This window comes from Excalfactoria chinensis, chromosome 15 (genome assembly GCF_039878825.1).
Source record: "Excalfactoria chinensis isolate bCotChi1 chromosome 15, bCotChi1.hap2, whole genome shotgun sequence".
Taxonomy (NCBI): Eukaryota; Metazoa; Chordata; class Aves; order Galliformes; family Phasianidae; genus Excalfactoria; species Excalfactoria chinensis.
The window spans coordinates 10,320,582-10,347,842 of NC_092839.1; the positions used below are offsets into that span (position 1 = coordinate 10,320,582).

The following is a 27,261-nucleotide window of genomic DNA, read 5'->3' on the forward strand; positions in this document are numbered from 1 at the left end:
TTTAAGAAAAATCCACACATCTTCACTTTAAGCTACTTATATAGTTAATATAAAACAAAAAAGGTTCTAAAGTATCTCTTTATTAAAAGAGAAATAAAAATGTCATTTGAAACTGGAATTTCAGTGGCCAAATCCAAGGGCAGTGCACACCTTGTCGCTCTGGTAGTATTATGCCCACGCAGTGGAAGTGGAGGTTGGTGGGGTATTTGGCCCAGTCTAGAGATGGTCACCAGACCTGCATGATGCCCTACGTGTTCGTTATTGTTCTGGTTTTGTCTTTAGCAAAAAGGACTATGAATGACCAAAGACTAACATTTAGAATTGGTAGCAAAATTTGGTTTATGTAGAAACAAGCCATGTTTTGCATTTGGATAGAGATTTAAATGAATTAAAGCTAAAATTAAAAAGCATGATGCTGCAACATCTGGTCACTTGTTGAAGACCTCACTTTTAAAGTGGTTAAGTTTGCACAATTTATACTTTTTTCTTTTTTTTTCCTTTTTATGTTTTTTTTTCTTTTTTTTTTTCTTTTTCTTTTTTACTAAACAGTATTTTTCCTTCTTTTATAAACCAGAAAAACTAAACTACAGATAAATTTTCCCTACCTTGAGCTAATGCTGCAGATAGGGTTGACAAAGCTGTACAGTGCAATCAAACATACTTACATCTTAGCTCATTGTACAGGTACAGCCATAATCAAGGCACAAAGATCTTCTACAAGTTATTTTTTTTTTTTTTCAATAAAGTTGTACAAAATAATACATTTTACAGTCTGTACAAGAATAATAATCCAGCAGTAAAATAAAAAATGAGGGGAGGGAAGAAGAAAAAAGAAGGGAAAGACTGTGAGGACTACAGTCCGGATAATGATTTTTATAGCAGACGGGATCATCAGTGGACAAACTGAAAACAGTGTGTGGTTAACTCTTTCTGCGATCACAGGCCATATGCAGTTCGATTCATAAATGTCCATGGTTGTCTTAAGACCACCAAGACTGGTTTTAAAAATACCCTTGGGAAAGGTAGCGGTGGGTTTTTGCACTGTCTAGGTCTGTTGTAGAATTGTCAGTATTTCCGTTCAAAGCCACAGGTCAGAGAGCCAAACTCAAGCGTCTGTCTTCAAACTTGGTCTGTGACTTGGCACCTTCTTTAGTCTGATGCAGTGAATGGTACAACGTGGAGATCACGGGTAATATATGATTATGCCCACAACAGTGCTAAATTACCTAAAGGATTCTCTCCCCAATTTTTGTTTTATGCTTTGAATTTTAACCCCCGATTCTTTCAGGTGCTCCACATTCAGGGCTTTCAATTCATTCCTTTCTTTCTTTCTTTCTTTTTTTTTCCTTTTCTCTCTCCTTTTTTTTTGTTTTTGTTTTTTTTTGTTTGTTTGTTGTTAATAACAGTGTTAGGGAGTCCTCATGGAAATGGCCTTGAAGTGTTAGGGGCCATCTCAAACTGTCTGAGGGGTACAGAAGCAAGCTTAGAAGTGCTGCTATTGTCCAGCAAGGAGAAAAAGTTGAGGGGTGCAAATCAATGGGAGATTCAAACAGTTTCTTCCGTCCCTTGTGGGCAAGGGTGGTTTTTTTTCTTTTCTAATAAGGAATAAGGAGTCCAAAACACAGAAAAAAGTGCTGTCCATCACAACAACTCGTATTGGCGAAGGTGCATGCGCTGAATAATGTCCCGACAGTCATTGAAAACCCTCCGGATGTTCTCTGTATCCACTGCACATGTGAAGTGAGGATAGCAATAGTGCCTTCCATCTCCACTTGCTGTGCTGATTCTCTGTTAGAAGTAAGAGAGAGAGAGAGAGACAGCAGGTTACAATAAAACTGGAGAAAGCAAAGAACAGTCTCAGACCAACTCAGGTGAATGAAGGTTACGGTAGGTGTGTGTGAGCAAATCACTGCACACAGGAAGTGGGGATGTGCCTTACAGTACAAACCTCTTTAGCCCCATTTTACACTTACAAAAGCCTCTCTCAAAATTTTCTCTTGTTCCAGTATAAAATGAGCCCACAACTCGATTGCCACACTCACCATTACAACTGATCATAATAATATATTAAACCCCCTATGTCTAGTATAGCTTTAGCTGACTAGTAATGGAAAAAGTACATGAAAACATATCATCAATATTTTGCAGATGGTGCTTCTTTTCATTAGTCTTTAGAAGTGATGAACAAAAGCCTGGCCCCACTAACAGCAGCAGTTACTTGTTATTCTCCATTTGAGGTTTCTTATTTCTCACCAATGCTTTTGCTATTTAATTACAGTCTGTGTCAACAAACATACCTGCAAGAGCAGCTAACAAAGTGCTGAGCTGTAAAACATCTGTTTTGTGCAATGCAGACATCAAATATAAACTACACAAGAAGCGGTAGCATTTTTCAGTATTAAGAAGCGCCTACAGCCTGAATTTAAGAAGAACCATATCAGTAATATTGAATGAAAGAAAATACTTACAAGAAACTCGTCTCTAATAAAATACTTGGCCCTTGTAACTCTGGGATCCTCACCAGGCTCCGGTGTTGCTGATTAATAGCAAAATAAGCATTCCATTAAAACACATTTTTTTTGCTGAGAGCTCCTAAAAATCATAACTTGTCCTGTTTTCTGTTCACATATGATAGAAACAAATGTATTTTGCAAACCTGACTAAGAAATAAAACAAAACATAATATTTTAAACAGCAAGATATTAAAATGTTTAGAACAAAGTACTGTTAAAGTGTCTCTAATACCAGACAATGGCTGCAAATGTGACTGAAGGAATACATTCTTGTTACTATCGGGTCTCACACCGCAACAGCTTGGGAGCAGTACTAATGAGGGGACAGGTAAATTGTAATGATAACTGTATATATCTCATTTAATATTGTACAGACGTAAATATTTGCACAGTTCTGTGAGGAAGGTCCTTCATTACAGGCTTCCTATTCAAAAAAGGTTCAGTCTGCTGACTTGTGGCAACCATCTCACACAGGAGGGTCAAAGTTGGTCCTTTAGGTACATGTCAGAGATTGCTGCAGCATCTCCCCAGCACTACTGGCGTAAGCTGCACTGTACTCTACCAGTAAAGTAACAGGATTTGGGCATGATGAAACTATTAATGTCTTAAACAAATAAACTACAGAACCGTCACATTATAAAAACCTAAACTAGGATAGAATAGTTCATTTGGAAGGGACCTACAAAGATCATCTATCTACTCCAACTACCTAACCCTTTCAGAGCTAAGCCAAAGCTAAAGCTTGTTAGAGCATTATTCAGATGCTTCTGACTACAGACAGGCACGGGGCTTCAGCCACCTCTTTAGGAGACTTGCTCAGGTGTTTGATCACGCTCACGCTAAAGAAATTCTCCCCAGTGTTCAGTTGTAACCTCCTCTACCACAGCTTTCTGCTGTTCCCTTCTGCTCTAATTCTAATGTTACTGCTTGGCTGACAAACAAGAATTATTTATTCTTGTGATTTTCAAATCTTACTTGAAATTAACAAAACTGCTGCCAATGCGATTAATAACAACATTATAAATAGCTGATAAAACTTTAAAATCTTACCATCATCTGGTGTAGTGTAGCGAGCAAATTCTGGAAAGTAGTCTTCAATTTTAGATTTCCCTGCCAAAACTTTCTCTGCGAGCAAATCTTGTTTATTCAGGAAAAGAATTACTGAAATGGTCCGTAGCCACCTATAAGAAATTGAAGCTGGATAACTTGAGATGGCACAGCAAGGATCATTTAGTGAAAAGTGACATAATCTAGTTCTGAAGACAGCATGTCATCATGATGAAATACAATAATTGAGAAAGGTGATTTTTACATGTGAATTCTGCAGTGCAATTCAGACTGCACACATCCTGAGGGCTGGTTTATGTGGTTTCAACACAGGCAATGAAATTTACCCTCCTTTCTACCATGAATCCAAACACAACAAATCAGTGAGCTTACAGGAGTAAATTAAGAAGTGGTTATCACTGCTTTAATTACTTCACCCTCAGCACAGCAACTACCAGTTTAGTTTGTAGCTCTCTGAACTGTTCTTCAAGTAGCTGAGTGCATGAGACATTAATGTAACAAGAAGGCAGCTGCGAGCAAAGGCTAGCTTAAACAGGGCCATGGGAAGCAATTCATACAGGTTACTCTCTAACAAGTCTTCACCAGGACGACTTGTTAATTCAATGACACTTCAACTCACAGACCTGTTGTTCCAGATACTCTTGAAGAGATTTAGCGCTTCTTGAAGCCGATTGGTCTGATTGTCCTCTCGTATAACCATGTTGTAGCTACTGCTGGCCACCACAAATATGATAGCAGTCACATCTAAACCAAGAAATACTCATCAGTTAATACCAACTTTCAGAAGAAACATCTGATAATTTAAGAGTTCACAAAAAAGCTGCCAAAGTTTCAGCTTCATTAGGAGATGAGGCTAGAATGCTATTATTTACAGCTTTCTAAGTACCAGAAATCAAAGAAGGCCTGGAGATATTCATAGGATTACGGAATTCAGATTCCTGTGTTTCTGTGTGGCTGTGCTGCTCCATACCACTACACTGACTTCTAAGATCATCTGCCTCAGACACTAAGAGCAGAAGAGATGAGTCAGATCATGCGGTAACAGGAAGAGGAACAGAGGTAAAAACCAAACAAATCTGTTATAAATAGCACAGAAGAAAATACTGCACAGTAGTCTCACATATATCAACAGCGTTCAGCTGATACTCCTGTGACAGCAACTGCAGGGAAGAGAGATCTAAACTGCGTTCTAACTCATCTCTCCTATAGGATCTCACTACAACTTGTTTAAAAAGAGACAGACTTCCGCATAGCTTCATAAATATCTTGTCCAAAGAACAAAATATTTTCATCAACTTTAGCTTTAGGGAAACTTGTGCGGAGAAAGGTTTCACATCTTGATATAGAGGTGAAATAAACGGCTTTAGTGAAGGTGGGTGCAACACTTCATGACACATAACTACCTCATTTTAACTGTATGGACACTAGGAATAGAGTCTCCTACAATAAACTGGACTATCTGTGTTAGGATTCCAGAGCTCACAGAACGCCTGGAAAAAAAAAGCCAATAAACCCTATTAAAAGAAGAGAGGGAAGCTGAAGAAGATGAACAGGCTACTTTAAGTTATCAAGCTTGAATTCCTTCCCACCCATGTTCTCCTTTCCCTGCATCTCCCAGATCAGAGTTACACAAGTTCACACAACAAAAACAGTAATTCCATCCAGTATGACTGACTCCTTAGCAAGCTACCTGGAACAGAAGCTGCCTTACACAAGGTGAGAATATAAGACCAACATTAAAATGATGCGGGTGACTATTTTATAAAAACAAATTCTAATCATACCATTAAAACACTGGATCCATTTTCGGCGTTCGTCTCGTTGCCCTCCAACATCAAACATACTGGGGGAAAAAAAACAGAGTCACAAAATCAAACATTATGAGAAGCTCAGCAGGTATCCACTGACATATGCAAGAAGGGCTTTCCCTACAAAATAGAACCATGTGCTCTTGCTATTGCCTACAGATAAAGAGTAGGAAATTCTGGTGTGTGCACACTGCAGGTTCATTTTCATCCTTACAAAGATAACACTGAAAGAGGTGATGCAACAAGTCATTTGGAGGTATTACTTCCTCCCATTTATCCTGGTTCTTCTGCCCTGTATTAAAGAACGGGGGAGGGAGGGGGAAGCAGAAGAGAGGACACTTACTGAAAATTTACTTTGTCCACTTGAAACTTGGTTTCAAAAATTCCTGATGTCAAAACTCTGCATCTGAGAAGATCCTAGAGCATAAAGGGAGAGCAACTGATTCAACATATAATTCTTCATATATCCAGCAAGAGAATGAAAACCTTTTACTTAGTTACATCATTTGATAAAATCTCAGCTACAAAACATAAAGTTTCTAACATAGTCATCGCCATAAGCTATGTGTATTTGCCAGTGATAAAAAATAGCATGCGTGCTATGGTTGTATAAATCTGCACCAGCAGAGGTGAGCTCTGTTTCATAGGTGCTATGCTGGCACTGCTGCTAGGAAAATATTGTCCACATAAGTCCATCTTTCATCAGTATGAACAGATGGAAGTGTCAAATCCAAACTATATAGTGGGTGTGACAGGACAGTGCAGCCAAGACTGACAGCACACTCCATGGTCCTCAGACTGGTATGGAGCCTGGTATTATTGCATTGCAAAGTAAAGGCTGTCTTCTTCAGACACACTTCAGTGGTAAAATACCACTCTGAATTCACTTGAAGGCTTTATAACTTAGGACTTAAAAGTCTGGTGTTCTTCACAGCAGATCCAAACAGCCAAACTGTAATATTTGGAGTACGAAGGCAAGATTGTAAAATAGAACAGATTACACAAAAACGTATGTGCACAATACAAGCTCTGTTCTTAGCACATCGGGATCAGACTGGTTAGTCAAAGTCAAAACCACACAAAATCCAAAGGTTATCCAACACTGTTAAATCATTAAACAAAGTGGCTACATTTTAACATCAGTAGTAAATTATTGTTGTCTGGCTATTTTAATACTTATATTGAAATACATAAATGGGTTTTAAATAGTTTGAAAATTCTAATGCCGTACGACACAGAAACAAGTTTGGAAAAGAGCATTCTCTGGAGTTATCTAGAAATCAAAACAAGTGTGACAAGGAAACAGCCAACCAAAAACCACCACCTACCTCAGGAACAAAAAGGTAAGGAAGCCTTTTAATTATTAATTGCATTCAGTAGTTATTAGAACAAACACGCAACATCCCAGAGGAAAATGCACATGGCCCTGTTTTACTATAAGTTTGCATGGAGTTTGGACGCAGTCAATGATCCCAAACAAGTGCCATAAGTAGTTGTTCTCACCGTTATTTACCTGCGCAGTATTTACATACTTACCCAAACGTAATTACTCCAAGTAAATAATAAGAAATGTGCTTAGTCTGAGACTCAAACGACATAGTTTATATTTACTGGAATACTGGATATGTACAGTACATGGTAACGACTACGTTAGTGCCAGAAACGGCAACTGGAAAATTAATGAGAGAGAGACCCAAAAAGACAGTGTGTGCAGATACATTGTGTAATACGTCAATGAAACTTTCCTTACCTGGTCAGATGGTGTATACTCATTTTGTTTGACTATGTCAATCTTGTCTAGAAAACTGGGGGAAAAAAAGAAAAAAAATATTTTTTAATCTTCAGGAAAATTAGATGCATTCATTAACCAAGGAGCTCCATATATCAGTCGGTAAGCTTTAATGCATTCAGATGCACAGAGTGCTGAATACAAGGAAAATGCTCAGCACCCCCATGTCAGCACCGGGAGCACACAGCCCTGAAGCAGCCAGCAGAGGGCTGCAGCCACAGCTGCACACAGAGGACGCTGCCTTTGGGTAATGCTGCCCCACCACCTGAGCAATGTGAGCTGCTCCTGCTGGCGGTAACGCAATGACTCCAATAAATTACCTGCAAGCAATAATCCCCAAAGTTATATTTATATGTATATTGTCACTAAGTCGTTCAGTAAATGAAATCCCTACAGTGATTTCATTACAAGTTCAGTAAAGTGCGAGGGAATGCTGCATTTGCTGTCAGCTGAAGGGAAATGTTTCTCAGTTGACTTTCTGGAGAAGCAGTACTAGTAGGTACAGATATAAAGTAGGTATAGAAAGATTTTTCTTCTTCCAATTTATTAGAATTTGAATAAAAGAAGGTATCGAGTCTTCTTATTTTTTAACCAACAAACCATAACCTCCTAATCATCCTTCACCTTAACTCAGAGCAAAAATGTCAAGGAACCCATGGGTGAAGTTTGAGTGCAGTGTTGGCACAAGACTCAGACACCACAAACCGAACTTCAGAACACAGCCCTGATGCTTCCAGGTACCTCCATCACCTTACCCCATGCCAAGCATGCAGCAGTATGACACAGAGCCCAGACACCTTTTATTTTCATATAAATAGGAGTTTAGCTGGAAATGCTTTCGCAGTTAACTTCACAGATAACATTAATGATTAATGAGCCTTCAAACCAATAGACTTTAGTTTTCTTTTCAGTTCCTGTGCATTTGTTTTGCCCTTATGAAGCAGAAATGACAGTGAAAGGTGAGTTTTTCCTTCTAATCTCCATACAAAGTACTTTTCAAACACCAGTTTCAGAATCACGTGGAGAATTCAGAAGCTGGATGATGCCTGAAAAATGCTCGGAACATTTCACACACATGAAGATGTGAAGGTGATCACTACAACTCCTTGTACTGAACTCACCTATGCATAACACCTCATGCAAGCTTCCACAAAAAGCGGGTTTCTCTTTTGTTTCTAAAGATGCTGCTGCTAATCAGCTTAATGGATTTTGGAAACTAACAGAATAACAACATGATATTGCTACAACCTGGAACTGAAAGTACAAACCTCTTACTGTTGTTTATGCAGACTATTTTTAGGCCTGTGATTTCCTTGAAAAACATCAGCCACATAGGAGAAGCAGTGCTGTACTTGAGATGAAATCCAACAGCAACGTTCATGCCAGGTAAAACAAGTTGGAATGGAATAAATGTATTTTATTCCCCCCTAAAATGAGCTCCAACACTCACTACCATCTGATGCTTGTGACAATACAAGTTCAAAAAGGAAGTCTTTCACCATGTGATAGTTACCAGAGAACCTACACGGCTCCTTGGTGGCATTTGAAGGAAACCAAGCAAAGCAATAATGCTCAATGAACGTTTCCTCCTGTGCGTATCCCTTTTAGTTAAAACAAATCTGCTCTATCAACTTTAGAATGGGATAAAGACTTTAAAAAGTTGATATTTCTTTGCACAAACATTATAAAGAAGCATCATTCTCTCAGTTGAGCAACTGGAACAATAAATGCGGTCTAAAATAAGCAGCAGTGGTGGAGCACAAGAGTTCAGAAGAGTTCAATACACTCTGTTCAGAGATGTTTGTGTCATTGTTAGTCAGGAGCGAATAAAACTAATAATCAAGTGAGGTGAGAACAAAAGCTTAATTCAAAATGAAAACAAATTCGGCATCATTAATTTTTATTTTTAGCTCTTATTATGCTCTACCCAAAACAGAAGTACTACCTTGTGCGCTGAGTTCACTGCTGTCAGATTGTGCTAAGCCTGCTGGAGAAATGCCCATCTACTCTGTCAGCAGCGAATTCACAGTGAGAAACATGCAAGTGACCTTGGTGAAATAACTCACACAAAACTACCAAACCATAAAAACCAAATTTTATATTGAGAGTAACTTTTGCACCAAGATACAAAGCCCGATTTTTCCTTCTTGGATTTTTTTCCCAGAAATTCCATGGGAAAGCTGTTTTCCAGAACACAAATCAATCATTCAGCACTGCTGCCAATTCTCACTTAGGGCCAAATTCTGAACGTGACTAAGTAACAGTTACTGCCCTGCAAAACACTGACGAGCAGGATGGGAGCTTCTGTCTGTACCACTTATTAAAAGAAAATACAATTACTGCTATGCTGCCAAGAGATGTGTTAATAAAAGAGATTCCAGGTCATCTGTAGCCAGCAACACTGGTGAGGAAGCATCGCTAGGACAGCAGCAGATGCGTCCCTAGGATATTAAAATGCAAGATATTAATAAAAATGTAAACAATCCGAAATTAAAGCCACATTTTATTTTTGGATCCTTTTCCTCATCTCAGGGAGAGAAACAGGCAGATGAGGCTTTGGACACACATCTTTGTAAGAATCCAGTTCTGTTAATTGCACGGGATGTGCTCGGAAAGCAGGACTCACACAGGAGCTTTCTGTAGCTCCCCCTTAATGTAATTAAGTCATACTCATACCACCAATTATTTCAAATTTTTAGCAAGTTTATTACGCCAAAACTGCACCTCGATTTTCCCTTCCATTATGGAGCTTTTCTCACATAGGAACAAGTGCCCCGGATTTGCTTTATTCCTCTTTGGGGGGAGCTTCCTGAGCCACCAATGCTGCTGCAAGACTAAGAGCTGCAGCGTGCGCTGGAAAGGCTCGTAACACATTCAAACCTCAGCCTCTGGAAACAGCAAACTTCCCACTTGGGAAGAACGGGGAAGGGGAAATCAGAGCACCTTTCCTCGTGCATTTCCTGACAGTGTTCTCAATACAGAATAACCTGACGCTCCAGCCTTTGTGATTTGATGAAATGGTTGACAGGCAAAAACAACATTTGCTCTGTCAGGATGGGGTTTTGTTTTCAGCCTACGGTAACAACTGAAATGTCTCTTCAAACTGACAACACACCTATATTCAAAAAGCTGCATTTCCATCAGCTTCTTTTTTCTGTCAACATAACCTGAATTTGTATACAAAATGTCTCTTCTGCGACATACTAAGATCCCATCTTTAGTGCTGGTAGACGCTGCACATAAATTCATATTCTCAAAGCCAACTAAACAGAACATTTGTTTGTAAGTTACTTCCCCAGCAGCGGTACGGAATGCTGCCTTTGTGAAGCTTCTTGCCTCTGACAGCCTTGAGATACTCTACAGACAGGAAATCACACTCACAACTTCTGCCAGCCTTTATTCCCACTGCACTTTCTGCCTCTACCGCTGCATCCCAAAACGCACATCTTAGCTTCATCTCATCTTAAAGACAGAAGAAAGGGGTGGGGAAAAAAAAAAAAGCCAACAAAAAAACCCGAGGCACACGTGGAGTCTGTCAGTTGCCCAGAGTCCCTCAAGTCAGTGGAAATGGAATTTTCACTTCCTCTGAGTCATGCGTTTCTATCAAGATATTACTAAGAATTACCCGCACTCAGATCTACCCTGATCACCTTTAAAGCAGCCTTCACAACTCACACTTCTACTTCTGAAAATATATTGCTATTTGTTCGTCGATCTTCCTAAAGAACCAACTGTACAAACGAGGGGCAGAGTTTTATTATTTATTCACACTCCAGAACGGATTCCAAGCTCTCTTAAAGCTGAAGTTTACCTCAATATTGATAGTGTTTATAAAACAAGAGCACGTTTTTAATTTCTCAGAACAGAACATGCTTAGTTCTACTGCACTCCCTTTTTAGTCTCTGCCATACTCCATCATGTGCCCAGAGAACGGCTTTCTAGAAGCTCTACAGCGAACTATCTGATAAAGCCTCCCTTTGGCTTTTTGTCTGTGCAGAAACCAGCCACGGGATCAGCACAAAGCTGATGCAGCCTGTAAAATGGGGATTCAGGCTCAGAAATGTATCACATACATACTGTAACTTTAACACCCTTAAAATAAAAAATAAAACACAGAGGGGTTTTCCAAACCCTGGAAAGTCAGCTCTGTTACAGTGTGAAACCACAGCTGCCCATCAGGCCAACGCACTGACAGCAAATCCAGGGCACAGCATTTACTTTCTGTTGCAAGCGTGCAGATCCACATCGACTGCCCCCCCAGCAGACCTTCTTAAATCCTTACATCAATGATAAAGATTCCTGTGACATTTCAACCAGTTTATTTTGTAAGAGATGCAGAAAAGCAGGCAAAGATTCAGGCACGGCATAAATAAAATAAGCAAACATTTGATCTGCTGGTATTTATGGTATCCTGCGATACCATATCCGTCCATGAAACCAAACTTGCCACATTTTCTCTCAAAGTGCAGTTAAAATTAACACTGAGGCATGAGTGGACTTTTGTGTTGTTCTTAAGGCTACGCTGCTATTTTCTATGATTTGCAAAGCTGGAAGTTCTACTGCTAATGTGGTCACAGACATCCTCCCGGGTCATTTACGGCACTCAGAAAGGCAATACTCCTCTTGCCCTAAACAAAGCTAGATATGGAAATAAAAGAAAATAAAAGCGTATCAAAACCCTTGGGTGATTTAACTACCCCAAAAATTCAGGAATAATTAGAGAGAAGCACATCTGGACAGCACTGTAGCAAATACGATTGGCAGCTCTGTAGCACATATCCAAGCCCTCAGACACGCTGCTCCTGTACCAACATTCGGCTGTCAGGTCTCAGACGTGACACCGCCCAAAGCCACATTTATGTCATGCATTAACTTGGATACGCAGCCTAAGACTCAAACAGCTACAAACCCAAAGGCAACTTGTTAAGAAAACTTTCCCCCCAAAGTTGCAGATCTGTTTTATCTCCAGCTGGAAGCCAACTGCTCGCTGTGACCTCCTGGCAGCGGTGGAGGCCGAGCGGGTGAGGCTGAGGCCTGTCCGTGTGCACGTGGCCGGCCGTGCCGCGTTCCAGCCGCTTGGAGGCGGAGGGGCACCGTGTCTCTCGTTTTGTAGCAAATAACGAGAAAGCTGAAAAGTATGACTCCATATATTTGGAATCGTCTTGTGGTAATCAAGGTTACAGTTCCTTATATGGCATGGAGAACATGAAGCACGCATTAAAAAATAGAATATTAAAACTATGGAGCATAAAGAAGTGCAACTGATGCAAAAAGCCCTGAACGCACCCAACCAACCAACCCGCAGAGCCCCGTCTTTCTGTGCTGCCATGGAACACAAACCTTGCTGGTTGTGCACCCTGCTTCCCAAACTGCTTAATTAGAAGTGCGCAGCTCTCCTGAGGCCGCGAGGCATGAATGGATTTTGGGCAAGCGGGGCTGGATGCAAACCCTCCTTTCAAAAATCGCTAGTGACTGAAAAGCACAAATGGGAAAAAGGCAGGAGAAAAGGAAAATCTATTTAAAGAAATGGTGGTTGTCTCTTTTTTCTCCCTGCCTGTCTAAAGTTAGTCTGGCTCAGAGGATGCACTAACTTTCCCAATCAGTTTTACATTACAGCACGAGGCCAGAAATAGCTCCCAGCCGACTTGGCCTCCAGCATGGTTGCCATGACAATGGAACCACAGCTCTATAAATAGCTCGGCAGCACCAAATCTTGTGAGACACATCTGGAAGGGGGCCAGCCCGGCCCCAGCTCTGCAAATAAAAATAGGCACAGGCACATTCAAAGGCTGGAAAGGTACAATGCACCTCGCTGGGGCAGGGAGTGATCCCGGCTGCTTGTTAGCACAGGGTTTATTTGATAGCTGACTTAGGGAAGTATAAAAGTTACTTTATTGCGCACTAAACTGTCAGCCTTTCTCTAACATCCAGTTCTCCTCCTTTTCCCCTCGCCTGTAGCAAAGCCGAACCACTTTTGAAACCGTAACAATGAAGCGTTCTGCCTGCAAGATCGTTAAAGTAAGGAAAAGCAGAAGGAAAAGCATCCACAAAGCTCTCCCCGCTAACTATTGCTGTAGATTTTTAGCTCCATTATATTGAAGCGTTTATGTGAGTGTGACAGAGCCCGGCTGGGGCCCTGGGAGGGCTGAGGCCTCGCACAGCTCCAGCGGGTGCCCCGGCTTCCACCCACAGCCCTGCACCAACCCGCACCTCAGCACCAGCACAGCCAGGGCTGCGCTCAGACCATGCCCACAACCCGGGTCAGACCTGAGCCGTGCTTGGATCAGCAAGGCCCAGCACAAAGCCTGCTGCTCCACGGCTCTGCTCGACAAAACTGCCTTTTCAACAGGCATTTTCTTTCCCTCAGTGGGTGAGAAAATGTTGTATTTTTAGCACGGACTCTTCATCAACCCATTCAATTACATCCAAATTATCTGTGTGGGAACAGAATGTTATGTCAAAAATGTTATTCAGTGTATTTGTCAATATTACCCAACAGTAGACATTTGTATAATCAGGAGACTCAATATTTTCTGCAGCATAATGAAAGCAACAGTTCAGGAGTAAGACTGAAGTTGTACAGCTTTGCCTTCAGATATGGGCAATAGCAGCTCGTGTGATATAACACAGCAAACGCGACTCTCCAAACATACATTCTTAGCTGCTCTATCAAAAGCCAATAGTGACTACAGACGGTAATCAAAATACTGCAACTATAATAAGCACTAAAGCCACGGTGAAATATCTTCCGTATGCCATAAAGACCCCAGAGCACGCGTTCAACACAGACTGCACCATCAGCCCACAGGATTCCTTTAGGTCCCTCCACAGATATTTTCACTTCCAAAAATTGTAGAGCAGTTCCCATCCAGGCTTAAATCTGGATGTAAACCTCCCTCCCCCCCTTTCACCACTTCCAGCTCACTCCTTCGCTGTTTGAACAACACAGACTGCAGAAAAAAAGCAGTTTTCACAGAAATATTTTTGGAAAGTGTACGTTATACCACACGGCGTAATGCAATTCCCAACGCATTGTTTTTCATCAAGGTACTTCAAGATCATTTAAGAGCCTACAATCAATGCTAAGTTTTCATTCAAATAATATAAAAAAGCCCTAACGTGCAGATATTTCTTGCTACAGAAAGCAAAGTCACAAATAAATACAAGACCCGACTTGCACAACACACAGACGCTCCCAGCTGGGTGCTGCAGAGGGCCTCAGCTCCTGGGCTCAGCCTCCCCTTTGCAGCAGCTTTGGAAGGATGCTTCCCCCATTTGCTGCTGCTCTGCTCCCCTGACTGAGGGCATGTTTTAGCCCAAACACCACTGATGACTGTTTGTCAAGTGAAACCTCTCCCCAAGCTTCCCCTGTCCATGCACAAAACAAGGCCCAACGCTCCAGGTTTTTCCAGCTGCCTTCACATGGACTTTTAATCCTTGTAAAAAGGTACTTTCGCACCCTCACAACCACCAAACCAGGCTGATTAAAAACAACTTCCTACCATATGCCTCCAAGGCACACCCCACAATACAAGCCTGTATATGTTAAATAACTCCAGAACAGCCCCTCACCCCACCCCAGAAACCTTGCCAGGAGGAAACTTAAGCTGATCTAAGGCTAAGGTTGGGTTGAGAAATGAAAGGTAACGGTATGAATGAGATCACTGTGCTGTGATTCGATTCCAGGGCAAGCCTGAGGCGGGAACACTGTGCTAGGGAGTAGGGAGGAACGTGGTGCAATCCTTATTAAAAGACAACAAAAATGACATGGGAAAAGAAGCAGTAATTAAACATTCATGCAACTAAATTTCTCATCTCGCTTTCCTTTCTCTTCTCCCCCCAGCCTCTCTTCCCAAATTTTTGCAGGCCTAAGCAATGAGAGATTCAGAGCGAGCTAAAGATCCTGTTTGTTGCAGAACACTACTAATCTGTTGCTTCAGATATGGGAATACAATCTCTTCTCTGCAATTTAAAATGAATTTGTTTGCTTGTCATACTTAACTCCAATTGTGAATTAGTGTTTAAAATAAAACAAGAACTGAACTAATTGGAAGTCAAACATGAGACATTTCTGAGTAATTCATGTATTATTGGAAGCAGGATGAAGGTAAATGGTGTGCTCAGCCAGGGAAAACCATACCCCATAGTATTGGGGTTATCAGGAGTGGTGGATGTGAGAACTGCTGAGGCAATCTGCACCCCCAGGTTCCCAATGCTACAAAGCTGCTTCTGTGTCTTACCTGAAGAAATTTCTGCCTTTCCTGCTGTTTAAAATAGTTTTAGCCATGCATGGCTCTCAAAGACTGTCACCTTAAAGAATCGAACTCCCAGGCACTCCATCGAGTTCTGTACTTTCACAGTTATTTCAGTAGCAGCCACGAACAAAGACTACAATTTTTTATTTTGTATAAGGAATTAAAGCTGAAAGGTTATATCCAATGATAAGAAAATAACAAATTCTGTTTCCATGGTCTTTACTGCAACTAAAGCCAGCAAGCTGGAATAACAAGAACTCCAACAAGGCTGATTGTTACTAACCCTCCTATACCTCCCCCACATGAAACGTCCATAGTCTAAATATATTTTTGTTATGCCTGCTTTCTGGAAGGTAGAAAAGGTCCATGGCTACAAACAAGGTTGGTGATTTTCTGTTGTAAAGATGTTTTGAACTGTAGACTAAGGTCACAGACCAAGAGCACATACAGCAGAAGATGCCAACACAACAGCATCACATGCTGTGTTACTGTGACTGAACTTGGAGGGAAACTTTAAATTCAGTTATTAATAAAAGAAACCAAAACAGTCTGGTATGGCACAGAACAGATCACTCATACAGGATTGGAAACACTGAGGTAAAAATCATCATTCACAGAATCACAGATTGGTAAGGGCTGAAAATACTACAAAATAGTAAAAAAATATATCAAAGAAGTAGGAGAGCTGTGACTTCACAGTATGACATACAGGCATATACTATTCAGATGCTGCAAGATCTAAGGCACTAACCCTCAGTGCTGGTTTCCCCATTTAATGAAATGGAGGTATCTGCAAAAAGACAAATCAAACCAGACCATACCTATGTTTTCCTGCTCGTGTGTACAGTCAGTGTAACACTGCAGCTTTACTACTCAGCCCAAGCGCTGAAAATGCAGAACCAGGCACTTCCCCAACTGGTATCTAAGAATAGGCATCACCATTTTTAACAGAAACTTCAGAAAAGGAGGCAGGGGGAGAGAACCGATCTTACACAACGGAGCAGGAATTCTGCTCCCGGGATTGAGCTCCCGCAGGAACCAGGGAAGCAGTTGTGATGCAGAGGATGAATATGGACCCCAGATGAGCCCAAACAATAGGAGAACCAGCAACTGCTCTGCTTTGAGAGCGGTGAGAGGGAGGAATTTATTGCCTTACTTGAACATACTTGTACAAAGGTCTTCAGAGAAACAGCTCACTTATATTTAACGTGTGAGAATATAAATCCAAAAATTCTGCCTACTTAAGCACCAAAACAACTGAGAGATTTTTGCTCTATATTTTAGGTTCTTCTGAAAAATGCAGTAATTTTGACAGCTCTCTTGCTCACTGAAAGCTCCACTCTTTCATCTCTTTGATGCCAGCATCACACGTGATGATTGCTCCAGGCACTCCTCTGGTACGGCAGGCAGCTTCTTCACAGAGCTACCTGTCAATACCTGCTCTGAGCCGACAGTTTAAGCAATTCACAGCAGCTCACATTTCAGTTTTTCCTTTTTCTCAGGGGCAGGTTTTTTTTTTTTTTTAATTATTTTTAAATACATTCTTCTGTTTCAAACTTGGGGAAAACAACTCTAGGCCTCTGTAAAAGGAGGCAGCCAAACTGGCATCTGCAAAGCGCACACCTCTCGGTACTGAAGGGAGCTGGAATATAAAGTTACTCTTCTTTCTTCTTGAAAACATTCACTTGATCGTGGAATTTAATACCACACATACGTTTAAAAATTGATTTTAAAACAAGCAACTGATACAGAACTGCAACAGCAATTTCAGACCTTTAACTTTGAGGATTACAGGCTACTGTGAAAATCGTTCCCTACGAGTATTTGTTCCTGCATTCTTCAGCCATACAATAAAATGAAGAAGTCAGATGTGAGTGGTTATCTCTCACTGGTACATATTGCATTCAGGCAGATAAAAGGAACAAGAAATCAAGCTGGAAGCCGAATTTAAAGGAAAACAATAATGGTGGAGATACCACTTCTGTGGGAAAGCCATTCACAGGGAGAGACCACATTTCTGAAGAAGTTCAGCCCGTGCTTATTTTCATATAAATTTCACACATCAAACAAAAAGAACCCTCAGTCATCCTGTTTCATAATTCCATTCTGCTTGGATGTTCAGAATCCTTTTTCACTACTTCTAAAAGAAAAACCAAATTCAGACCCTTCAGCTTCACTCACTGAAACGCAGTTTGTGGTAACGTCAGCACACGGACATTGACTATGGAATATCTCCTCAAACTACTTTTAAACATTTATTGTTCTTAAGCCCCAAATTCAGTGGAAATCCCACAGAATATCCTGGCTTTAAGAAGGCTGAGGTGAGGAAGTGCCTGACATGATATGCCACCAGAGAATGACTTAAATAAGATGTTGTGGCCCTTCCCCCTCCTCTTCCCCACAGAGCTGCCATCTCTACTCAACTTCTCCTAAAGCAGAATTGCAATTAAAAAAAATACAAACTCCTTCAAATCTCATCTCCCCAGACCAGAAGGAAACTACGAGACCTTACAAATGATGTCAAAAGCTCTACCCATTAAAACGTCTGCAAAGCAGAAAGTAGAATACTCCTTATATTTACAAAATGTATTTTAACACTTTCAAACGTTTTTTAACACAACCTTCTCCAGGCCATGTGCTTTTCAGACTAAAGAAGCAGAGAATGTAGAACTGAAGTGTGTTCAGGAAAACTAAAAGCCCTGACAAGGCACAACTTCAGCCTATTTTCTCCCTTAGCCAAAAGCCATGTCTGCTGGTTTTGGCACAGAGAGGATTTCTATTGTAATTTACTGACTGCTCAGGTATCAGGAGCTGCAAAAAGTGGAACAAAGAAAGGCCTGGAGTGAGAGCATGGAGATGGGGGGTGACGGCTGCGCATGTGCAAAAAAGGCTGTTGGGTGAGTGCTCAGGGAAAAGGAGGTGAAGGGAAAATCTGGATGGACTCTAAAAATAGCTTCTAACTTAAGACAATGCTATCATGAGGAAGTGATAACACAGTTGCTTCAGGTAAAGTTTGTTCTTTTACGCTAGCTTTATTGAATCTAGTTATTACAGCTATATAAAACTGTTTTAATTACCTAAATGATTACTAAACATATTACTCATAGAGCAGAACTGTTTAAGCATTACAACTCTAAAACCCACCAACAGCAGAATGACTACCTCTATCTTGAAACTGGACCTTACGGTGAGGAGAACACGGAAGGCTGGGCAGGTGCTAAGGGTGCTGGTTTGGTGACACCTGTGAACTGCAGCTGCAGACTCAGCATCCAAATGGAATCCTTTTGGACAGGCTTCAGAGGGGCCACAGAGTCAGAAAGGCCCAGGCTCCGAGTTCTTACATCCACCTCCTCTAAAGTTCTCTGCAAATTCAGGCAGTGCAGAACAAAATTCATCCTCCACGCTCTATGGTGCACTATACAAAATTCTGCCTAATTGCTGCCAATTTCCCAGTGTTAGCCACTCTTTTCTCAGGAAGTGGGAGCAAATGGGAGGGCGAGGATTTGAGCCATGATGGTCATGAATCAATACAACACAGTGCTGTGAACCCTACCTATGCAGGTAGTGTGAAACAAACGCATCTGAGATGTGGAAAACTATTTCATCCCAGCAAGCACTAATTCTGAAACTCCACCGATGCTGTGCATGCTGACATCATTAATTACCTTATTACACTGGAAAGAACGTTTCACAAAGCTCAGAATAACAGCTCACTGCAGCACCACGGGTGGGCGGCCGTCCCTCCCCACCTCAGCCCTGCCACTGCGGGCAGCAGCTACCTGGGGAGGGGAAGGCCAAGCTGCAGGTCCATGCTGGGCATCCATGTTCCACAAACTGCTCATCCCACAGGACAGCTTAAAGCCATTTCAGTAGAGAACACGCACGTACCTTGACAATCACTTTGTCTGCAGAGGGCAGTGTCTCATGTTTGCATTTTAAATGGCTGAAATCTTAAACCTAAATTATTATCAGATTAAAAATTTTCTCTGGCAATAAATATACATTTCAAAACTGCTAGGAAGCGCGGGCACGTGGCAGTGGTACTGTAATGCTCATGACCCAGCTATAGTCCGTGCTGGCTCACCTACAGCTCTGATACCTGTAACTAGATGCTATGCAACTTGAAATGCAGAAGACAATTGCAGGATTTCCATTTGTTCTGCATTACTATAATTAGAGTTCCGGCTCACGGCTTGCACTAAGAACAGCAGCAAGAACTGGGAGGTGGAAGAGACTGAAATCAGGTGGGGCAGAATGGGAGAAAATCTAGAGAGAAAACTCACTGTTCCTGGAGAAAAAATAGGTGTGGTCTTCCATGACTTGCAGTGTATCACCTGCTTACACATGGCCATAATGATTAGAGACTGTGTCTGTGTGAAAGACAACTTTTATCGCGCTGCAGCACTGTAACTCCACTTCCTCTACCCAGCTGTGAATTACTAGATTCACCACAAGAAAGGGTACCTAAGTGCAGCAATTGAGATGTTGTACAATAGCTAATAACACGCAACTACTAAAAATAGCAATTTCCTGTTCATTCTTCTGTATTTGCCAGCAAGACATTTTCACCATGTCTTGAACACACCAGCTGCCCTGTGCTGATTGGTGCGGCCAGAACCAGCGGCAGGGCTCTCACACGGCACTTCTCCCTTGTACCATCCATGTTTAGAACCTACAGCTTCAGCCTGTAAAACTACAGCTACCTTCTTCACATGAACGCACAGGAAGGACACAGAGCAGAATGCCAACAAGTAGGTGAGAAAATGTAAAAGATTGTGACACTGATCAGTCATTCTAGAATTTACAGTGCATCTAAATACAGCTTCTAAGGGAACACAACTGGCGTACTTCTGCACACAAGCATATCCTGCACGTCAAAAGATCCCCTCCTTTGATTGAGTCTACTTCAATTAGAGAAACCTACGTTTTATTAACATGTCTTAAGATTTTCTACTTCTCTGTTTAAAGACAATAGAGTGGGGGGAGGAAGGCTGATATAATTGACATTCGGGTCACTAACTTTCTTGATTGTGGCTCCAAACACACCAAGCCTTTATAAACAGGAGAAAAGCCACCACCCCAAACTGCTCTGCAGCACAGCTCCCTCCTGTTACCTTACTTTCCTAAGTGTGAGTTACGCAAGATTAGTGGAGTTACAAAGAGCATCCCAAGGAAGAAACGAAACAACCACAGCTGACACGATGACAGAAGAAAGACATTTTTCTGATGCGTGGCTGATTTCCAGGAAGTGACTGTTCAGGGAGAAGGTGTGAGCACAGACACAGCTGTGTCTAACTCCAACCCATCTCAGCTTTCTGCACATCCAACGTTGCACTGAGGATGTTAGGAATACATGTGAAACAACTCAGATTTTAGAACATAGACTGTTTAAGGAAGGATACCAGAACCTTATTTGCCCTGTAATCCACGTACGTATAAAACCAACAAGTGCTTGTATAGATCTGGATAATTACAGAGTTCTGTTTCAAAAAAGCACAAAGTTTCATACAATATAAACACGGTAATTGTCACTTTATCTCACAATCTACACTGTGATTTTCATTACATACAACAAAGGAGCTACTCATGAGAACCAAACGAAGAGGGTAAACTGCACCTCTCGTTATTGTTTGTTTTTAAAGGTATTTGTTGAATTACTGCAAACAAGTCTTGCAGTTCGATGAAAGAATAGAACTGTACTGGGTGTAGCACTGATCTTTCATTTGTCTTGAGGGAAATCAGTTTCATACTCTTTACCAACACACGGCTTTATCAGAAAACCACATCGCACAGGTTTGGGGTAATTAGCGGGACCTTCTCAAACAGCCCAGAAGAAAGCTCTGAAGGAAACAAACACACTTCACATCATTAGGAGCTGAAATGGAAGTACAGTACCAGCAGCCCCTGCTCACAACCACAAAAATCCTACCTATTTTTAGTTCACAATTCCAATAAGAAAACAGCTGGGAGTCCAGTAAAAATATCTTGGTGACAAATTTAATGGACTGAATGCTAAAGTTACTATTTTAAAATAAAGTTCCTAATTATCTTTCAAAACAAGAAGCAATTAAGCAGCGGTGGAGCTACAGCTTCACAAGAGTCTGGTAAGGCTTGGTTCCAATCAGACTGAAACTGGGAAACGGTTCAACACCTTTCTGATCCTATGAACTGGTTGAGGGCCAGGATTCTATTTTTAGGGTGGATTTTTATATATTTATTTACTTATTTTAATAAAAGCTGTGCTGCTCTGACCCGTCCAGCCCTGCTGTGCCCTGTCCTTCCCTGCCTGTCCCCAGTCACCCTCCTTACAGACAAGGGACACTCCTTGCTCAGCATCCCACACACAACAGGAGAATGTTGGAAGGAAAACACAGAGCTCACTGTACCTGAAGAGAGCTTGGGAAAACGCTCTTTGCTAACAGAATGGATCCTAGAGTAACTCAGCTCCACGGAACACAGGTGGACAGTGAAGCACTCCAAAGGCAAAGGCCAAGGATCTCATCCTCTGAGAGGGAATCCACAACATGAAGCATATGGATATTCATAAATTTACAGGATGATTCACATAAATCACAATAAAATGAGTTACAACCTGACATGTTCTTCTCCAGAACTCTCTCTAAATAGGCCTCCAAGACACTTGATGATACCACAGTACTTCATCATTATCACAAAAGCCTGAACAACAACATCCTTCTCTCATTTAATACTTCACACTCTCCAAAATCATCCAAGGATTCGCTGATAGGAACTTCTGTCTTCCTCAAGAAAAAAAGCTGCACCAATTAACAAGTGGGGAAATGAAGCTGCATCAAGTCTGCTCTCCTGTAACAGAACACATGGATCCTAAAGCAGTTGGGCTTGGGGAAGAGGTGAGTGGTGAAGTGCTCCAGTAGCAGCAGTGGGCAGAGGCCATTCAGGGCAAAGCCAGGAAAAGAACCGAGACTTAACGCCTTAACTGCAACATCTGTTCTTCACCGTGCACATTGTGACAGGCAGAGCAAATGAAAAGATCACAGTACAACAGTCAGCAGACTCAACAGGATAAAGCTCAGCTCACTGCTGAGGCTCTGTGTGAGGAACAAATACCAAAGAAAAATAGTCAAGCTCTTTACAAAGAGAAGAGCTCACCTCCCAGACACGAGGCTTACAAGGCACCTAACTCTCTGACAGTCACTGATCTTAGAACATAAATAAGCGTAACTCAGCTGAGATGCCTTGGCAGCAGATGTGGTGAACAGGGCAATCCAGACATGATCTTTAGCAACTTCTCAAGCATTACCTTCATCGGTATAAAACTCACACGGGCCTAAGCAGTTGTTGTTTTTATTACAAAGACGTAAATCTATCCGTAAGGTCCACACAAAGCTATACACCCCCCAGGAATGCCCCCTTCTGCCCCAGCTGCAGCCCCTTGCTACAAACAGTGCCCTGCTGCTTGCGGTACTGGGGCTGTAGTTTATAAAAGCACTTTGGGGGAATGGGAATCTTGCGGAGTATCCCAGGCACTTAACAGCCTTGACCAAAAATTCACTGGGCAGCCAATATGTTTCAAGTGTAAATTATGGTCCAGATACTGGAAACCCTCACTTGCATGATGAGTGCACTGAAATTTAGCCTTATCTGCAGATGTCCTTGAAGACTTCATTGGTGTACCATAACACAAATACGATTCCTTGTTAACTGTATTTAAGTGTAATTATATAGAAGTATAACATGTTTCAGATACAAAAAATCAGTGTATGACACGTAACAGAGCAATCAGTTCAAAAGCAGCGTTTTAAATCTCAAAACCTGTCAGTGAAAGCCTGCCTACAAAACTGTCCTTAGTCACACCTGAAATCAGTCAGCGATTTCTTGGAGTTCATGTAGGACTCAGTCACACACTGTAAGAAATATTTCATACGATTTAAAGGAAATTTGATTTAGTTTGCAGCACAGGCAGTGCAATAAACAGCACTATAACAAATTACACTGTGATACTTTAAATTCAGCTTCAGTTTGATAAACTCATTCACCTAACATGAGTTTAATCCATGTTCTTATTCTCCGCCAGCCCCTTTGGCAGTAAAGGCTTTATAACCATGTTCTCTGCATGCAAGCACATGGCCTCAATAAAGTTCTCAGCCCGCTGCTACTTTTCTACCCAACGCAATGCAGACATCGTTGTCAGGGGTCTATCAAAGACAATAAATTCAGCAACACCTGCAAATGCAGGCAGGCACTCAGACAAAAGAAGTTTAAATTAAAAACCTCAGCAAGGAAACAGCTTCAGCATGTTATGAGAACGTCTGTGCTCGATAGGAAGAGAGAGAAACAGAGACTGTGTCAGTCAGCAGCACCAAGTGCTCTCCCACTGGGGCCACAGGGATGTATCTGCAGCGTTTCAGCCCACGGAATAACGGAGGATCAAACCTGGTGCTTTCACATTGGACCAGCAAATGCACTGGCCTAATTTCAAACTTGTAGTACAAATTTTCTCTTGCCTCCTATCTCAAGTAACACTGATGCATTTCTTTTTTTCCAAAGCAAGTCTTAAATCAGGTGTTACGATATCTTTTTAGGTCAGTCTGATGGCAGTATTCTCATCTTGAAGTATTTCTTTTCTGCAGCAACACAGCCCGAGCTCCTGCTGCACCAGCCCACTGCAGTCATTCCCTCATTGCCTGGCAGCCACAGCCCCAGAGGAGCCTCCTTCCAGGCCCTTGCTTTGCTCAAAGGTGAGCAATGAAAGCATGGGGTGAAGGGGTCCTCAAGAAGTAATACTGACAATTTTAGAGCTCACTTGGAGTGGCTGCTGCGGTTTTTGCACCACAGTGGAAAGTTTCGTTTTATCTGGCTTCATACTGTGATGTAATTTGTTTCAGAGACAGAGAAATTTATTTGGGGTTGAGTGTAGGTTGAAATTGTGAATTTATGATTAGCTGTGACAACAATGGGAAAGTGTTGGATTCATAATCCATCTTTGGCTAAATTTAGGTAATCCTGTCTTCAGAGCACTTGCCAGCAGACACATCCCTGCTACAGACAGTCAGCAAGAACAGGCAGATGCTTGGAGCAGTTGGTATAAACCAACCTAAATATTCAGACTCCTTTTGTTGGTACTGACATTGCTAAAGCCATACAAACTCAGGAGGTGCTGTACTTCCCATCATCTACAGCAATCACTTTCTGCATGTAACATCCCAGTGGACTGTGGAAAAAGTATAACTCAGGCTGTATTTTCTTCTACCTGAATTTAACTTCATTTAGAACATGAATGTCTGTTCCCTCAGGATAAAGAGGAACAGGGACCCTACTTCAAGGACTAGCCAGTGTTCTGGAACAGTGGGTTTTACAAGTAAGAGCAGGAATGAGGAATCAGGGTCTACTCTTTGGCTTGCCAAAGAATTCATGCAGTGGGAGGCAAGCTCATCAGCTTTAGATCAGTGAGAGGGGACATGGATATTATTCTTCATCACAAAAACGTTCAACAATGTAACTGTTAATGTCCATAGGAATCTCATATGTGCCAGAAATGCAGGCCAGGGAAATCACTGTCCTGTTGAACAGAAGTGCTCAGAGGCAGCCCTCAGAGCTGGAGAAGAGGAAGGGAATGGCTCTGCCAAAAACACATCGAGTGGAGAGAAAGTAAAAAGAAAAAATAAGTAATAAATAGGAATAAGACCCCAGACTAACAGCACTACTGATAAATCAGCCACTAGTTAAAAAGGTGAGACTTTCAGCAAACACATTTTACTGCACGTTCTCTGAAAGGAACTTTGTTGTGAAGTGAAATCAACATGGAAGAAAATCATTAAGTACTCAGATCGGGGCTCTTAATTGCTCTTACAAGTCAGCAAATCCAGAACCAAAACACACCATAAATCTTAATAAAAACATAAAAAATTTACAGCCCTTAACAAATCAGATATTAAGAAAACAGGACGTCCACATCTGCTGATCCTTTAGGAGCACTGCACGGCAGTCAGCTAATAGCTGCACTCTCCCTCTTTCTTTGATAAGCATTTTAAAAACAAACATCTTCAAAAATACTTCTCCTAAAGCTCTTCTGGAGCAGCCTGGCACAGTTTCAAGCTATCAGAGTGGCTCTGCTGGTGTTGAAGTTCAAGAAATACAGCTCGCTGCACCTCCACCAGCAGCCTGCCCGCGTTTCCTCTGTCCATGAAATGGCAGACGGCAAGAGAAAGCACGGCGAGGCTTTCCAGCAGGAAATAGCATGAGAATAGGCTCCCAACTGCTACTTCCAGCCCTTCCTGATAGTGCAGGGTGTGAAATGGGTTGCAAATGCTGTCTCTCACATTATTTCCTTTTCCACTCCAGCCAAAACCAGGAAGCGTCAGCTGGGAGATACAAAGCGAAAGCAGTGTAAAACAAAGTGAAAAATCAAACTGGGGGCCAATGAACCAAGCTAAGCCAAGGCCAGATAAAGCAAAAAATCAAGTATTTGTGGGTACAGCTTAATAACTGCAAGACTAGAGAAGAGCCCTAGGAGGCTTATGCATCCAAGCTTTGCTCACGACTCACTACAAACAGCACTAATTGAAAGGCTACCGACATCAAAGCAGTCTTCTTCAGGACATCCACAGATGTTGTCCCAAGCCCCACAGGACCGTGCTGGCGCCCTTCAAGCCTCCATACCACCAACAGCCCATAGGTATGGGAGAAATCCTGCTTATTCCAACTGTAGCTCCTGCAGAGTATTTGTGAGGCTTTAAGAACAAAGATCCTCCAATGAAAACTGAGGCTGAAATATAGCAATGACAGCACTTCAAAGAGTTCATGTTTGTTTATACTTGACAGAAGGCATAGATCTGACATGCAGGTTTTGGCACACTGCAGTGGAGACGACTCCTAAATTCTTAATATTAAGTAACATGTTCTGAATAAAATGAAATCCTGCACCTGCAGGTAAAAAATACGAAGGACGGTACATCACTTACTGCCATTTGGGGTTTTCTGCATTCTAGACACTTCTGTGTTCTGTTTATTATTAGTCAAAAGGAGTATCACATGGCAGCTTCAGTAAAAACATTTGACTCTTCTATACACATCCCCAAAACACACAAGAGCAATGAAATCTGCTCTCCTCTTAGATGCTGCTCCCTCCTCACAGTTAATATATTCCCCACAGACAGAAAATGGTGACAGCCTCCCCGAGCATGCTGCTCTAGAAGCAGAATTGAAACTAATTACTTAGTAAGTTGAGCTAAGAAAGGGAAACAGCCTCCTTTGCTTTCTCTCGAGACCGTACAATATGCCCAGGCAGGAAGTACAGTAAAGCTCACGATGAGCAGAGGCAGCTCTTCTTCAAAATGAAACAAGTTCCTTAAGAGTGACATTTTTATTAAGCCAGTAAGCTTGAGGATAAGGAATGAGATACCAGAAGGGCTCTCCAATAGATGGGGCTACTGCTCAGGTCTCCCAGCTTTACACCTGTGGTGATCACAGATGCAATCCAGCAGCCAGGCTGGTACCTGTAGCTGTCTGACAGCTTTCAGTGTGAGCTACTTCAGGTAGGACTGGAGGGAGTAACAGAAGGTGCAGACAACGCTACTGCCGACTTCATGTGAAGAAGCACTGGAAAGCTGCAGCAAGGCATAATGAAGTACTGCAGCTACTGCTGAGGAACAGGTAAACAATACCATTGCTGAATGGCTAGAATCTTAATAACGACACCCGTGTCACAGATATACAACACACTATGTTGGGAATTATCTTCATTCCCACTTGTCTGCCGAAGGACAAGCAGCCAGAAGTGACATTTCCCCCTTGCTTTCATCTAAGAGAATTCCTGACTTGCTCCCTGTGTTAAGTGACTCCTGAAC

At 41.8% G+C, this 27,261-nt stretch overlaps 1 protein-coding gene across 2 annotated transcripts in view; it reads right to left on the reverse strand.

Annotated features, from left to right (window-relative positions):
• Positions 1 to 540: 540 nt before the first annotated feature.
• Positions 541 to 27,261, reverse strand: part of GNAS (GNAS complex locus) — a 118,647-nt gene continuing 91,926 nt past the window's right edge. For both annotated transcript variants that reach the window (XM_072350043.1, XM_072350044.1), the window contains exons 6-12: positions 7,140 to 7,194; positions 5,733 to 5,806; positions 5,366 to 5,424; positions 4,205 to 4,325; positions 3,564 to 3,694; positions 2,469 to 2,536; positions 541 to 1,788 (exon numbers count right to left, since the gene is read on the reverse strand). In XM_072350043.1, coding sequence (XP_072206144.1) covers positions 1,642 to 1,788; positions 2,469 to 2,536; positions 3,564 to 3,694; positions 4,205 to 4,325; positions 5,366 to 5,424; positions 5,733 to 5,806; positions 7,140 to 7,194 — 655 coding nt within the window. In that variant the 3' untranslated portion in view covers positions 541 to 1,641. The remainder of the gene's footprint in view (positions 1,789 to 2,468; positions 2,537 to 3,563; positions 3,695 to 4,204; positions 4,326 to 5,365; positions 5,425 to 5,732; positions 5,807 to 7,139; positions 7,195 to 27,261) is intronic.